The sequence below is a fragment of the Pterocles gutturalis genome, unplaced genomic scaffold, assembly GCF_000699245.1.
Source record: "Pterocles gutturalis isolate BGI_N339 unplaced genomic scaffold, ASM69924v1 scaffold37524, whole genome shotgun sequence".
Classification (NCBI taxonomy): domain Eukaryota; kingdom Metazoa; phylum Chordata; class Aves; order Pterocliformes; family Pteroclidae; genus Pterocles; species Pterocles gutturalis.
Window position 1 is genome coordinate 62,908 of NW_010137033.1, and position 12,397 is coordinate 75,304.

Genomic DNA, 12,397 nt, shown 5'->3' on the forward strand with positions numbered 1-12,397 from the left:
CTGCACCTACCACAGAAGAGACATTTGGAAAAGGCGTCATAGCAGGGCTGGGGCTGATGGAGAACATTTCAGCTGTCACTGGGAGGGTGCCTGTCCAGTACTGCTTGGCATGCTCTGCCCTGCACAGTCACCCCAAGGACCGCTACAGTCACCATTGTCACCTGCAGAAGTTACAAACTCCAAAAGAGTAGGCAGAAGGTGAAGCGAGATTTTTCGCTCTGGATGAGAACACCTACTTTGCTAGTTTATGACTAACAGCTTTCCAAAACCTCCCCATCTCAGGAAACCCTTCAAGGAATTCCAGCTCTTAAGAAACACAACTCTTTTCTGTTCCCCACAATACCAACCAAAAATAAAGAGACCAAATACAGTAACATGAACAACCAGGTACTTTTTTACAATAGTGTAAGAACTGTGTTGCTAGACAGGACCCCAAGCAGCACAGTTACAAATGGCAGTTTTTCAGCAGTTTCCTTACAGCCCAATTGGATACTGCTGCATAACCACTGCAGAAATAGCCTACAAAGTCAGGTTAGACAGAGTTTTCCTTCTCTCTTGCTTATTTGGAAAAGTTTTTCAGAAAGATGCATTCCATATCTTCACCTCAACCAAAGCTAAGCTCTGATCCATCTCCTCCAGCCAAGTTTTCACGGCCAAAAGCTTAACCTCTGTGCTTAGGGACCGATACCTCCAGGGTTGATGCTGTATAAATTACACACAGCTGCAAAATACAAGACTTTCTTCTCCCAAAGAAAACCCACTATAAATCAAAGAAGATATTTACTTGGAGGAACAAAATCTTCCTTTTCTGGTTCTTTGCCCTAGAAGAAAACAAAGATCAGTCAAACATTTCCATTCCTGCAACACATATGCAGGTCTAGAAGCACAAAAGACACATTTTATAGCCCTGCTCCAGGGAAAACTAATGCTGTAATTACAAAGGTACTGAAAAGGCACCAAAATGGGAGAAAGGAGACAAAGGATGAAAATCAAAGCCAAAAGTTGACCTTTGCTGTAGGAATATGCAAGAGAAGCTGAATGGGGAAATCTGTTTTTACTAATCTCAGAGGTATGAAAGACAACAGGATCCTCTTGATTAGCGCTGCAGAGAAATCAGCACGTGAATAAGCTGCATTTCTTCATATTATAGGACTGATCCAGAATATGGAGAACACAGCAAAAGCAGAGGTACAAAAAATAAAAAACAGAAAAAGCAACAGAAAGATGCAATAATTCATTTGCATTAGTGCCAGGAAGCCTTTATGTTTGTAAGGCAAGCTCACAGCAAACAATCTGTGAATCTCTTACAACTCACTTTGCGCAGACTCATCTGCTTTTTGTAGAAGTTGTTCCACTCCTGTTTCCGACTCTCTTCACTGGCTTCATCGCCATTCCCACTGCTTTCTTCATCGTAACTGGATAAGGCAAGGAAAATAGAAGAATAAACATTTCTGTAGCTGCAGAAATCTAACTGGGGGACAGGCTTTGGGAAGCCTAGGCAACCCCAGTATTTAAAAAAGATGATGCATTTCACGTGCTTTCTGAGCAAGCCTTAGCTCTTAGCTTCGCTGTCTTCCCTCAACCTGGACAGTAGTGAGTGCCCTCCAAAAATCACAGAATTTGCTAATCCCATGAACTAGTAAGCAGTAGTGTGAACTAGTAGCATGTAACTAGTGCTCTGAGAACGGAGGGTTCCATTTCAGCAGCTCTGCCAGCTTCTCCCATGGGGTTGAGGAGTCACTGCCTTGTGCCATGTGCCCCATCTGTCAGACACTGCTGCCCTTGGAGCAGAGACGGCAGAAAGGGCAAAGCAGCCATTCCTCAGCCTCAGCTGTTCACAGACTGTTGTATTACATTAAATCCCCATCAGTAATACACTGAAATACAGCAGCTGATTCTTGCCAGAGGTAGCCCAAGAGTTTACTGCCTTCCACAGCTGTCACAGCCCAAACTTACAGGTATCACAAATCACAGCTTTAGGGCTGTTGTCCATTACAGCCTCCACGGCAAAGCTACAACCAAGTCATGGAGAGGCTCAATAAATCAAGTGGCAAACAGTGTGTTGTACAACGGCATTGATCGGGTCTTCTCAGGTCCTGCGATCAAACACGGGCTTAGGTCACAAGTACACCAGCTTCCTCCGCCTCAGCTGGACTTGCCTGGAGAACAAAGGCACCAGTCTCAAGTTGTTTAAGGTAAAGCAGAGGGCTAGGCCAGCCGACAGCGCTGCGTACCCTGGCAGAGCTTCACAGGCAGCAAAACCTGCATCCTGGCAGAGTTGCACACTCGCTGCAACTCAGCCAGAGAACAAGGAGGACGAGAAGTTGTCGTCTCCACACTGCCAAGCATTTTACAGAATTAATTATGTTTCCCACGGCACATCTTCCTTTTTCTATCAGCTTGATAGGGAAACACTAAAATTTAGCAATCTGCAGAAGAAGATGATGCTGTCAGTGGCCCCCGAGCCTGCTGGCCCACAGACAGCTTTACTAAGTCAGGAATGAACTCTGGATCATGTCATACTTTGCTGTCACATTGGTCTCAAACATTTCGATCCTTGTGACTGTGAACGCGCTGAGCCCACTTACTGCTTTCAAAAAAAAATTCAGGCTCGTTTCTTGAACCAGTTACATTCTGCAGGGCAATTCTTAAGTCAGTCAAAACAGCTTTTGGCTCTCTGGTACATGAATGTGATCAAGGCTGCCAAAGTGTGTGGAAAATTAAATTCCAGCCCCTGCTGCCAGGAAGTTACAGGAAAATACCACCACACAGAAACATGTGCTGAAAATAGGAGTGGCTGGGCCTGCAGCTGGGAGATGCTCTCTTCTCTCCGATAGCTGAGTTTGAGTTACCAAGTACAGACCTGCTAAAACCTCTGCAGCCTCTCCTCCCGCCTTCATACAGCTCTGGGTCATAGCTATCCCAGGAGGAACCCGTGGGCCCAATGCAGGTTTTGCTCCAGCTGTTGCTACAGCGCTCCAGTGACTCCAGCTGTCTCTTCACTGCCCCCGGGTTCCTGCAGTAATCACAGCACTTGTTACACGGCGGGGTGACATCGCCAAAGTACTTTGCTATGGCAGCGTGGCGACATCTAGAAAACAAGAGGGAAAATGACCTGGTAATTATTTTTATTGACAAGAACGCCACCCTCCAAATTCAAGGTGTCTTTTGCTAGACCTGAGTCTTTTTTTGCAGAGAGTGTCTGTTCCAGCAGGAGTCACAGGGATTGAGCCCTGGAGCAGATCTGGGGTTCTGTTACTGGCACCCTGCTTAAAGATCTCTGCCTCCATTTCCCCACACGTAAAACAAACAGTGGTGTCCATCTCTTCAGCTAAATGCCTTCAGATCTTTGAGATCTGCAAGAGGCACAGTGGATGAAAGATGCACTTATTAATTCTGCATCGTTGGCCAAATACATTCCATGTCCAACCAGAACGGCTCTAGGATAAATACGCCAAGAGGTCCTGTTGGTCCTTACACCTCAGCGTTCAGAGTATGTCTCTATGTTTCACAGGGGAGAGCTTCTGATTTTATTGTTTGTGGTTTGAAGGTGAACAAATCTACATTTGAAGAAACAGAAATGTAAATGAAGTCACAGAAACAGAGTCCAGCCTGAGGTCACAAGGGAGCACTATTCAGATAACAGAGCCTGGGACTCGCTCTGCTAACACAAGCTTCAGATCAGCAGCCAAAGTTCAAGTCCTGCATCCACGAAAACCAGTCCATTTGCTCATACAGTATTGCACAACCAGTTCCACCAGCCTTAGCAAACCAGCCATGTGAAGATGATTAGATTCTTCCAGGAATCTCCAAAAGATTTCTGGCAGACATGAGTGCTTTTGGACATGTAAAAAAAAGTTTGGTGACAGAGATATCCTCATTAGCAATACAGGCAGGAAGTAATTTCTCTTCTAAAACACTCCCTAACTTAAACCAGTAAAGACACTGATTTCGCGAGGGAAAGAAGAACCAGGTGGTTACTCTTTTTTCTTTTTTTTTAAAGAAAGTGGCCAGAATTTAGAAGAGCTTTTTAAAACTTGGGTTTCACAGCAGAGGCGGCCAATGGTCTCTCGCTCAAAATGCTGATAGACAGAAACACTTACTTCATCAGGCATTTAGAAATCAAATCCTACAGCCAAGCAGAAAGAAGAGTTATTTTAGAAGAGGATTATTTTACTGCAAGGAAGAACAAAGTAGAGATTTTTCTTCTCCACCAAGGAGTGCCCTAGTTGGCTTACCACCTTCAACTGCAAAAAGCGGGTCACAGAGGGGAGAGTAAGAGAGTGAGATGTTCTTATTATAAACCCTTTAAAGCATGTCTGAACTTGCCAGAGAGATATCTCACAACTGCAGTTTGCTTCTTGCGTGCGTGTATGTCTTGAAGGAAAATAACTGTTTGTCTACCAAAGCATCACGGACAAACCCTGCGAGGGTCTACAGCTGCGGCTGGCTCACTCATTCCCACGGCCGGGGAGGTTAATTCACCAAGCAGAAGAGCAAGTGGAGCAGCAAAGCAGCAGGTTACAGACTACTGTCGCCAGAGGAATGAGCCGTGTGTGCCGAAGCGCAAAGGACCTGGTGCTGCTCAGGTAAGGAGGGCTGCAGCAGGGTGACGTTGCACTGCACGGTCTGGGGCACTGAAAGCCTAGAGCGGGCTGCTACAAAGCTGGCTTTATACCCCCCTGCAGAGCCGCACTGACTCACTCGCGTCCTGCACTCAAAGAGCTCCTTTCACACGCTGGGGAAGGGTGGGGGGACTGGGATGGGGACAACACATTTGATCCCCTTGTCCTGACGTTCCAAAAGAACTACTGGCGCTGCCTGTCCTGCCACTGCAACGTGACTACAGAAATGTCAGCAAGCTGCAAGCCAGCTTTTTGTTTCCCCAAAAGAAAACAGGCAGGCATTCTCATTAGTCCACATCTCTTTCTCTCACGCGCGCTGGTCTGTATTAGAGTTAACCGAGGCATGCAGTAATGGTCGAGCCCCCTCCTCACTTCTGCAGCATGCTCACCAGGCTCGCGCTGGGGAGGGACACCCACACACACCTCTGTCCCTTAATGCACACGAGAGATGCCCCAAAGGAGGGCTTTGGTAGAAGCAGAGACCAGCTCTGAAGTCACTGGAATTCGGAGTTCTAGTTGCTAAGCCACCAGGCTGTAAAGCCAAGCCCTTTCCACCCAGCCCCCTGTAACTCCCTGTATCTTCTGCAGAATCACCCAAACCAGGGCCAAACCACCCCACTTTAGCCAATGGTGCTCATGAGTTGGGTCGTAACGGAAATTCAGTTGCAGAACTAACATTGCAGTCCTCTAATTAAAGTCAAAAGACCAAAACCAGAGTTACCGATAGGGATTCGGGGGTAACCACTGGATTAATGCTTAACTGAACACGAGAGGTCCTGAAACACAGTTGGTTATGCATTAACATGTGGTGGGAAAGCTTCCCGAGTCACACGAGCACCTGACTAATGCCCACGAGATGGAGAGCTGATTTGCATAAATTAATGGCAGTTTGTATCATTATACACATCCTAAAATTATTTAATCTTTTAAATATGCAGGTAATTATTTGCCTCCCCCACCCTTCATCAGGAGTATGTAGGAGCTGACCGCTGGTCTTTAAAATGTCTAAACAAAATCATTATTTCATCTGAGACATCCTGCCCTGATTTGCCATCATGGGGTAGGATGAAGAGCAAATAACAATCAAGTTTATTAACATTTTTTTGTCTGTGACAATACATTTCAGGAAGGTGCTAAACTGACCACACGACTGCCTGCAGCATGGCCCCTTTCAGTGCTCCTTACTTTTGTACACCAGGTACAACATGAGCCCCCTTCCTGCAATCAGTAGAAGCAGATGGACAGTCAGAAAAGAAGCAAAGTCACATAACCCAAAAGCAGCTTTGCCTCTCCCAGAATATACCTGAAAAAAGCATTCCTCATATAAGCCAAAGAAGGGTACACAGGCTCATCAGAAGAGCTCTCCCCCCAAAAAAAACCCCAGAACAAACCAAACAGCAACTCTTGGAATAAAGCCAAGAAATGAAATAGTTATGTGGATGCCAGTTGCTGGAAAAAAAAAAAAAAGCCTTTTAATGCGCTTTATCAAATAGAAGAGAAAATTATGAGGCTGATAAGAAATTACCATTTTGCACCTGTCTGAAGGACTGTATCCTTCGTAATATAATCTGAACTTCAACAGCTCTCCGAGGCTGTCCCCAGAACACAAGTAACAAAACCCACGGCATCAAGAGAGTAAATGACTTGGCCAAGGGCACAGAGCAAACTCGGCACCTGTCAGTGGCAGACCGTGCTGCACCAACCTTGGGATTTCTCGCTCGGCCCCTGCAACGAGCACAAGAGAAAAGCTCCTTCCCCCGGGAGTCGGAAGGAAACGGGGCAGCATAAAGAAAAGTTAACTGCTTTAACACACCCCCGAACTATCGCAAGCAGAGAATCAGTTCGAGTCTTACTCCAGAAAAAGCTGTAATGAAACGATAAAAAAGGCAAGACCCTGCTAGGAGGAGATGCAGAGAGGAAACAAGGAACAAGTGCTGGCACTGGGGTGATCCGGGGAGCTCGCACCAGCCGCTGGCTCCGCTGGCGGTGGCTCCTCGCCGCGCGCCCTCCCTCTCTGGCACACATGTAACATGAAACTTCATATCTCCAGGACAACCAAAAACAAAAAAAAGGCAGAGACAACAGCTGGCTGTCAGCAGCGGAGCAGAGAGGAGCCGAGCGAGGAGCGAGACGCAAGCCAGGATGAGAAGAGAGATGACGTGAAAGTTTCAGAAGACAGAAAGAAAAACAAGAGGAGAAGAGGAGTTCGTGGCGCGGCTGGGGTAAGGCTGAGCTATTGCTGGTGTTCGGTCAACTGTAGCACCTTCGCATTCAGCTAGTGAGCAAGTAGCTGGAGCTTTTGTAACTCTCTCTGTCCGGTGAATTGCAGAATCAGCCATTGAGCAGAGCCTGCTAGCCTGAATTTGTTTGCAAGGGACACTCGGGAGCAAAGGTGGTGAGAGAAAAGCTTTTAACAGGATTGCAGAAAGCCGTGCTGCAGCCGTACCGCTAACAAAGGGATCCAGCCTGCAGTCTCGCATTGCTTCGGCAGTCAGAGCAGGAGTAAGCAACTTCTCTGCTGATTAGCAAGGCTGGCTGCTGGTTTTTCTGTTGCTGTTCGGAATGTGACCTTAGCTGATAAGCAGGTCCAGCACCGGGCATTCTCCAGGGGGATGGCTTGATCTATTGATACTTGTGTGGACAAGAGAGCTGGTGTGCTCCCCTCTGCGAGCACTGTGTGTGCCACTAGCGAGTATCTGCCCAAACAGGCAAGCGCGTGTGAAACCAAGTGGGTGCCAGCCACAGCATTTCTCCAGAGCTCCTCCCGGCAGGAGCTAAGTTTTATCCCCCAAATCCTGAAGCAAACAGAGAGCTTAGAAAACAAACTCTGGTTGGGGAACTACCATACTGTACAAGTGAAGCATCTGTGTTCAATAGAAATAAATGGAAAGATTTTACACAGCTTCTAACAAGAGCGTTTAAAAAAAAAAAGTCAGTTAATGTGTCAGGCACAGATGCTGGTTTACTGTCCAAAACAGCATGGGCAACCACTGCTCCGAGAGAACACACACACAGGGTCTGTGGCTTACAGTAACAAGACTGTCAGGTCTGCATGCAGCGAGTAGGGAAGGAGGAGGAAAAGGATTCCCCAAATACATTACATTACGCACTGCAAGCCTTGATTTTACAGAGAGAGGTGTCCCACAACTTGTACTCCCCTCTCTGCTGCTGGATGTGGGGAGGGGACTGGCAAGGAGACTGACCATATAAGCCCCCGTTCTCTGCCGTCTGCAGCTGAGTACTCTGGAAGCTCTTGCAGCTCCTAGCACGGAGCTGGGACCCGCTGCCTCTTCCAGCAGGCGCCTGGGCAGTCAGCTGTTTACAAACAGGTCCGGAGAGAGGCAGAAAGCCAATTCTCACAGAAAGATGTCTTCCCCATCCTACCCATGCCTGCAGGGAGGAATGTTAAGGATCAGGTATTTCCACCTCTCTCCATTCCCATTAAGATGGAAGGTGGGCAGGTCTTTCTGACCTGGGTGTTGTACAAACACTGAATCGGAGCTGCCTGGGTGAGAAGCTCTGGTAGTTAAGACCCACATGCCTCCAGTCTAGCCCTCGGTTCAAAGGGGATGGAGGGAAGTTTCCACCCTGCTAATGAAGGGTCTCTGTAGGTTGTTTGTTGCAGTTAGGACGATTTCTCAAAATATGGGAAAAACAAAGTGGTGGTGGGGAGGAGGGAGGAACGAGGGAGGAGCAAGGGGAGAAGGGCAGGGGAGGGAGGGAGGTAGAGAACATGCCAAGTTTTCCTCAACAAAAAAAAAAACCTTAATGGGTTGGCTGGGGGCTTGTCCAGCCAAAGCTGTGTTGTACATATGCGGGGGTGACAGGGGGGGGGGGGGGGGGGGATAAGCAATATGAAACTCATGTCTGGATAAAAGGAGCAGGACATGGCTTGTGTTACAGCTGTCATAGTGCACAGGCCTCTTAGCGTGACTGCAGTGCTAAAGCGGTTATGGGAGTGGAGGTGCAAAATAAACCAACTTTGGTAGAGCAGATCCTGCCTGTAACACCAAGCCCTGACCCACACGGCCTGCAGTGGGGCAGGGAGCGGAGCTGGATGGTGCGGACTGCAGGAGCCTGAGAGCTGGGGGAGGAGAGCAGCATCCACCCCTCGCCTCCGTGCGGGCTCTCACCACTACCCCACGCAGCCACAGTTGATAACGGTTTAAACCAGCTTCCTCTGAGGAAGCAGCTGTTGTAACCTTCAGTTTGGAGTTCCTGCGCCCAACCAGCATCTCTCCTAGGAGTACACCAGCATATTTCAAAAAACTCAAAAATGCATGTAATTTCTGAGACCTGCAGGTCTGAGACCAGCCAAGGACAGGACACAGAGGTGGCTGTAAGAAGATGAAGGTGTTTCCAACACCCTCAGAGGGCCCCCGCTGCCTTGCCTCAAACACCAAACTACCGATAAATCCCAGTACATATGTGAAGTAACTATTTACAAGGCTTTCACGGGCACACAGCTACCTCTCTGTCAGCTTCATGGGAAACGGTTATTTTGCTAATATTAGAATAGACTTTCAGGCTAGATTCAAGCATCAGCAATCTTAAAAAAAGTTCTCCTGTAGAAGAGCTACAGGTTTATTTTTAAAATTGACCTTTTCCTTTCATTGGATGGCTCTGTGCTTTGGTTTCCCCACTTCTTAAAAATGGGACTAGTAGTGAGGAATTATCTCATGGGGTTTTGTGAACTTGTTTGCGGGATGGACTGGAGAAAACCAGCATGTTCTGTAGAGGTGTAGAGACTCTCAGCTGAGTGCCCCGATGGGTGCCTCAGCTGCTGAAACTGCTCTTGCAGGGAATTCAGTACCTTTTTATATTAATCTAATAGCAGGTTGGAGGGAGGGAAGGAATATTTACAGTGCTGCCTCAAAACCAATCTCCAAATAGTGGGTGGTGGAGATGACAGGGTATTCCAGCCAAATGGCTACCCAGTCAGGGCAGCTTTATAATCTGAAAGAATGTGTGGCCTTCTTTTCCAGACCAGCTGACAAAGTCAAAGCTTTTCTCCCATGTCACTGAGCTGCAATTTACCAGTTTGGGTGTGTGCTGTTAAAAAGCTGAATTCTCTTGATACTGGAAACTATTTTCATCTGTTTGGGAATGAATTATAGGTCTGTTTGGCTCCGTTCTCTCCTGTTTTAGAAAAAAAAAAAAAAGGCTTGTCTGTGAACTATAGTTAAAATTCACATGGTTGGTCAACTACAGTCATGGCAGCAAACACTGCATTAACAATGATGAGGGAAAACCATGCACTGATAATACAACTACATTTCTATAGCCCTTTGAATCTCAGAAGTACATTATAAACCTAGAACAATAAACAATCGTACAGGAATTATTACATGTTCTGCCAAAATGCATCTGAACTATAACAACACCTAGCAGCCCAGCACCGCTCTAGCACAGGAAGCATTGCAGACCTTATCCAGATGAAATCAGAAGCACGTTTCAGGAATCAAGAACAAAGCTGGTAGGATTAGCAACTGGACAAGCCTTCATGTTCTTAAGAATGTGGCCAAATACAGTCAGAGTTTATTTAGAAGTTTTAGACCAGAATAAAAAAGCATCCCCTCCCCTTCAGCTGCACAGCACTCTGCTTCCATGAGGCTGGGGTTTCCTTCCAAGATTTCCTACCAAATAAGCTACCACAATCCATACCGGCTTCCCATCCCTGTACTGGTCCAATTTCAGCCAACTTATTTGACTTGTCTGGGTAAGAACAACACAAAAAGTATTTGCTTCTCCACAGCCCCAGTCTTGGGAAAAAGACAACACTGCAATGAGAATGTTGCCCTGGCACTCTGCTCGCTTGGGCACATCAGGAGGTCCTGCTTTGTAAGGTCTCTGAAGCACTGCTGATATGGGCGATGGGCACAGGGATACCCACCTCGCCTTCACTGGGACTGGCTGCACTGGCAGCTTCACAGCACCACCAACAAATTCCCCCCTCCAAAGCTTCGCCTCCATTTTTAGATCACCACAGCAACAAACCCACGCAAGCAAAGATTCTCAGAGGGGCTACAGTAAAACCAATGGATTGGGATCATGTCAAGAGAAATAAAACCCTGTGGAGCATGGCTGGGTAAGGAGCAACCAAGAGTGGAAGCCATGCTTTCATCTACTTTCATCCTAAACAGGCTCAGTGACTGAAGTGTAACAAGCAGTCAGCAAGGAAAGGTAATTGCATTTTCTGACTGCAACAAAACCAGGGACTTACTGTCCTTCTATCTAAAGATTTCAGAGCATGTTAGAGACTTGGACACACAACAGTTATCAAACAAACGTCTGATGGTGGTTACATGTTCTGCCACTTTGCAGAGATGGAATCACTCAACAGAGGGATGGGATGACTTACCCAAAGTCACACAACCAGTAAGCATCACTGGCAGGCCAGGAAGACTGCCGGCATTTACCAGCTTCCAGTCCCGGGGCTAAACCACAAACTCAAATTCATGTTCTTTGCACTGAAATAGGCTCCTCAAATGCCACCAGGGTTATGAATAAACAAGTGTCTCATTCCTCAGCAGGACATTTAAGCTCACCCACTCCCTACAGTTCAACTTTTCCCGCACCTGTGTAGACACACAGATAGGATACAGCTTCTCAAACCAAAGAGAGACCAAAAACCCCCAATCAATTTATATCAATTCCAAAGTACTTACAGCAACTTGGCTAGCTTAAGGCAGAGAGGGATGCGGGATCCCACCTTACACAGTCATCCCAAAGCTCTTTTTCCTGCTCGAAGCCTGGAAGCTACGACACACAGCCAGTTCACAGCACAAGGAAACCCTCCCCAAGGCTCTCTGTAGGCTGAGGCCTTCTAATGGCTTTATTCTCAAAGGGGCTGGGCAGCCAGATTCTTTGAGTGCTTCAGTATGGCTTAAGTCCATTAAAACAGTTCAGAAAGATCATTTCAGTGCTATTATGGTAATTTTCACAGCTTTATTCAGTGAGCACAGCAAGATGAATCTGCAATAAAAACAAGTATCAGCACCTTCTGGGAATCTCAACTCTAGAGAAGCCCCAAACACAGGACATGCTGCTCTGGTTTTAAAGGATCGTCTGATCCTTGCAGCTGAGCAGCACACCTGCAGATGTCAGGCATCCCCCTGCATTATTCCTGTGCTCTCTCTTTTCAACCAAGGCTAACAACTCATGGCAAATGGCAGATTTGGCCTTTTTCCTCAAAAGCAAATGAACACAAATTAGAAGATTTGTTTTATTCCTTCCCCTGCCAGGCCCTGTAACACAGAGGAGGGCAGAAAGAATTATCATCGAGTCCCACTGACAACACCAGATAGATGAGTTATTTTTTAAAGAACAGCCAGAAGAGGAAACAGCTGAAACCACGAATTTCAGGCTGCCACCCCAGGCCAGCAGGAACTTCCAAACTGCCTGTCAGAAGACATCAGCATTATGCGAGTTTCCCATCTTGCCTCTCTTCACCCTATTTTCACTTCACAGGATCTCTAGCTACAGCTATGGAGCAAAAGTTCATCACGTTAGTCTGACAAAGCATTAATGAAGGCTACATTGCACTGTGGTCATTCAGCATTTCTTCCGTAACGAGTTCCATCAGCTTTGCTGCCCTAACAGCCAGGTCTCCTCTGCTCTGGAGGGTTCCCATCCTCAGTGGATGTGGGTTTGAGGAAGGACAATTCCCAACTGAGAAAAACACCAGCAGACAATTATGTTTGTTCCAAACTCCATGGAATCTGTGAGGTACCAACTTGGGTGGCTCTAAAACTGCACTCCAGTCTTAGGAA

At 46.9% G+C, this 12,397-nt stretch overlaps 1 protein-coding gene across 1 annotated transcript in view; it reads right to left on the reverse strand.

Moving 5' to 3' along the window:
- The window catches only part of RECQL5 (RecQ protein-like 5), a 36,655-nt gene that overhangs the window by 4,858 nt on the left and 19,400 nt on the right, over positions 1–12,397 (reverse strand). Inside the window, exons 8-11 of the mRNA XM_010082511.1 lie at positions 2,864–3,091; positions 1,316–1,415; positions 785–821; positions 479–506 (exon numbers count right to left, since the gene is read on the reverse strand). Of these exons, the coding sequence (XP_010080813.1) occupies positions 479–506; positions 785–821; positions 1,316–1,415; positions 2,864–3,091 (393 nt within the window). The remainder of the gene's footprint in view (positions 1–478; positions 507–784; positions 822–1,315; positions 1,416–2,863; positions 3,092–12,397) is intronic.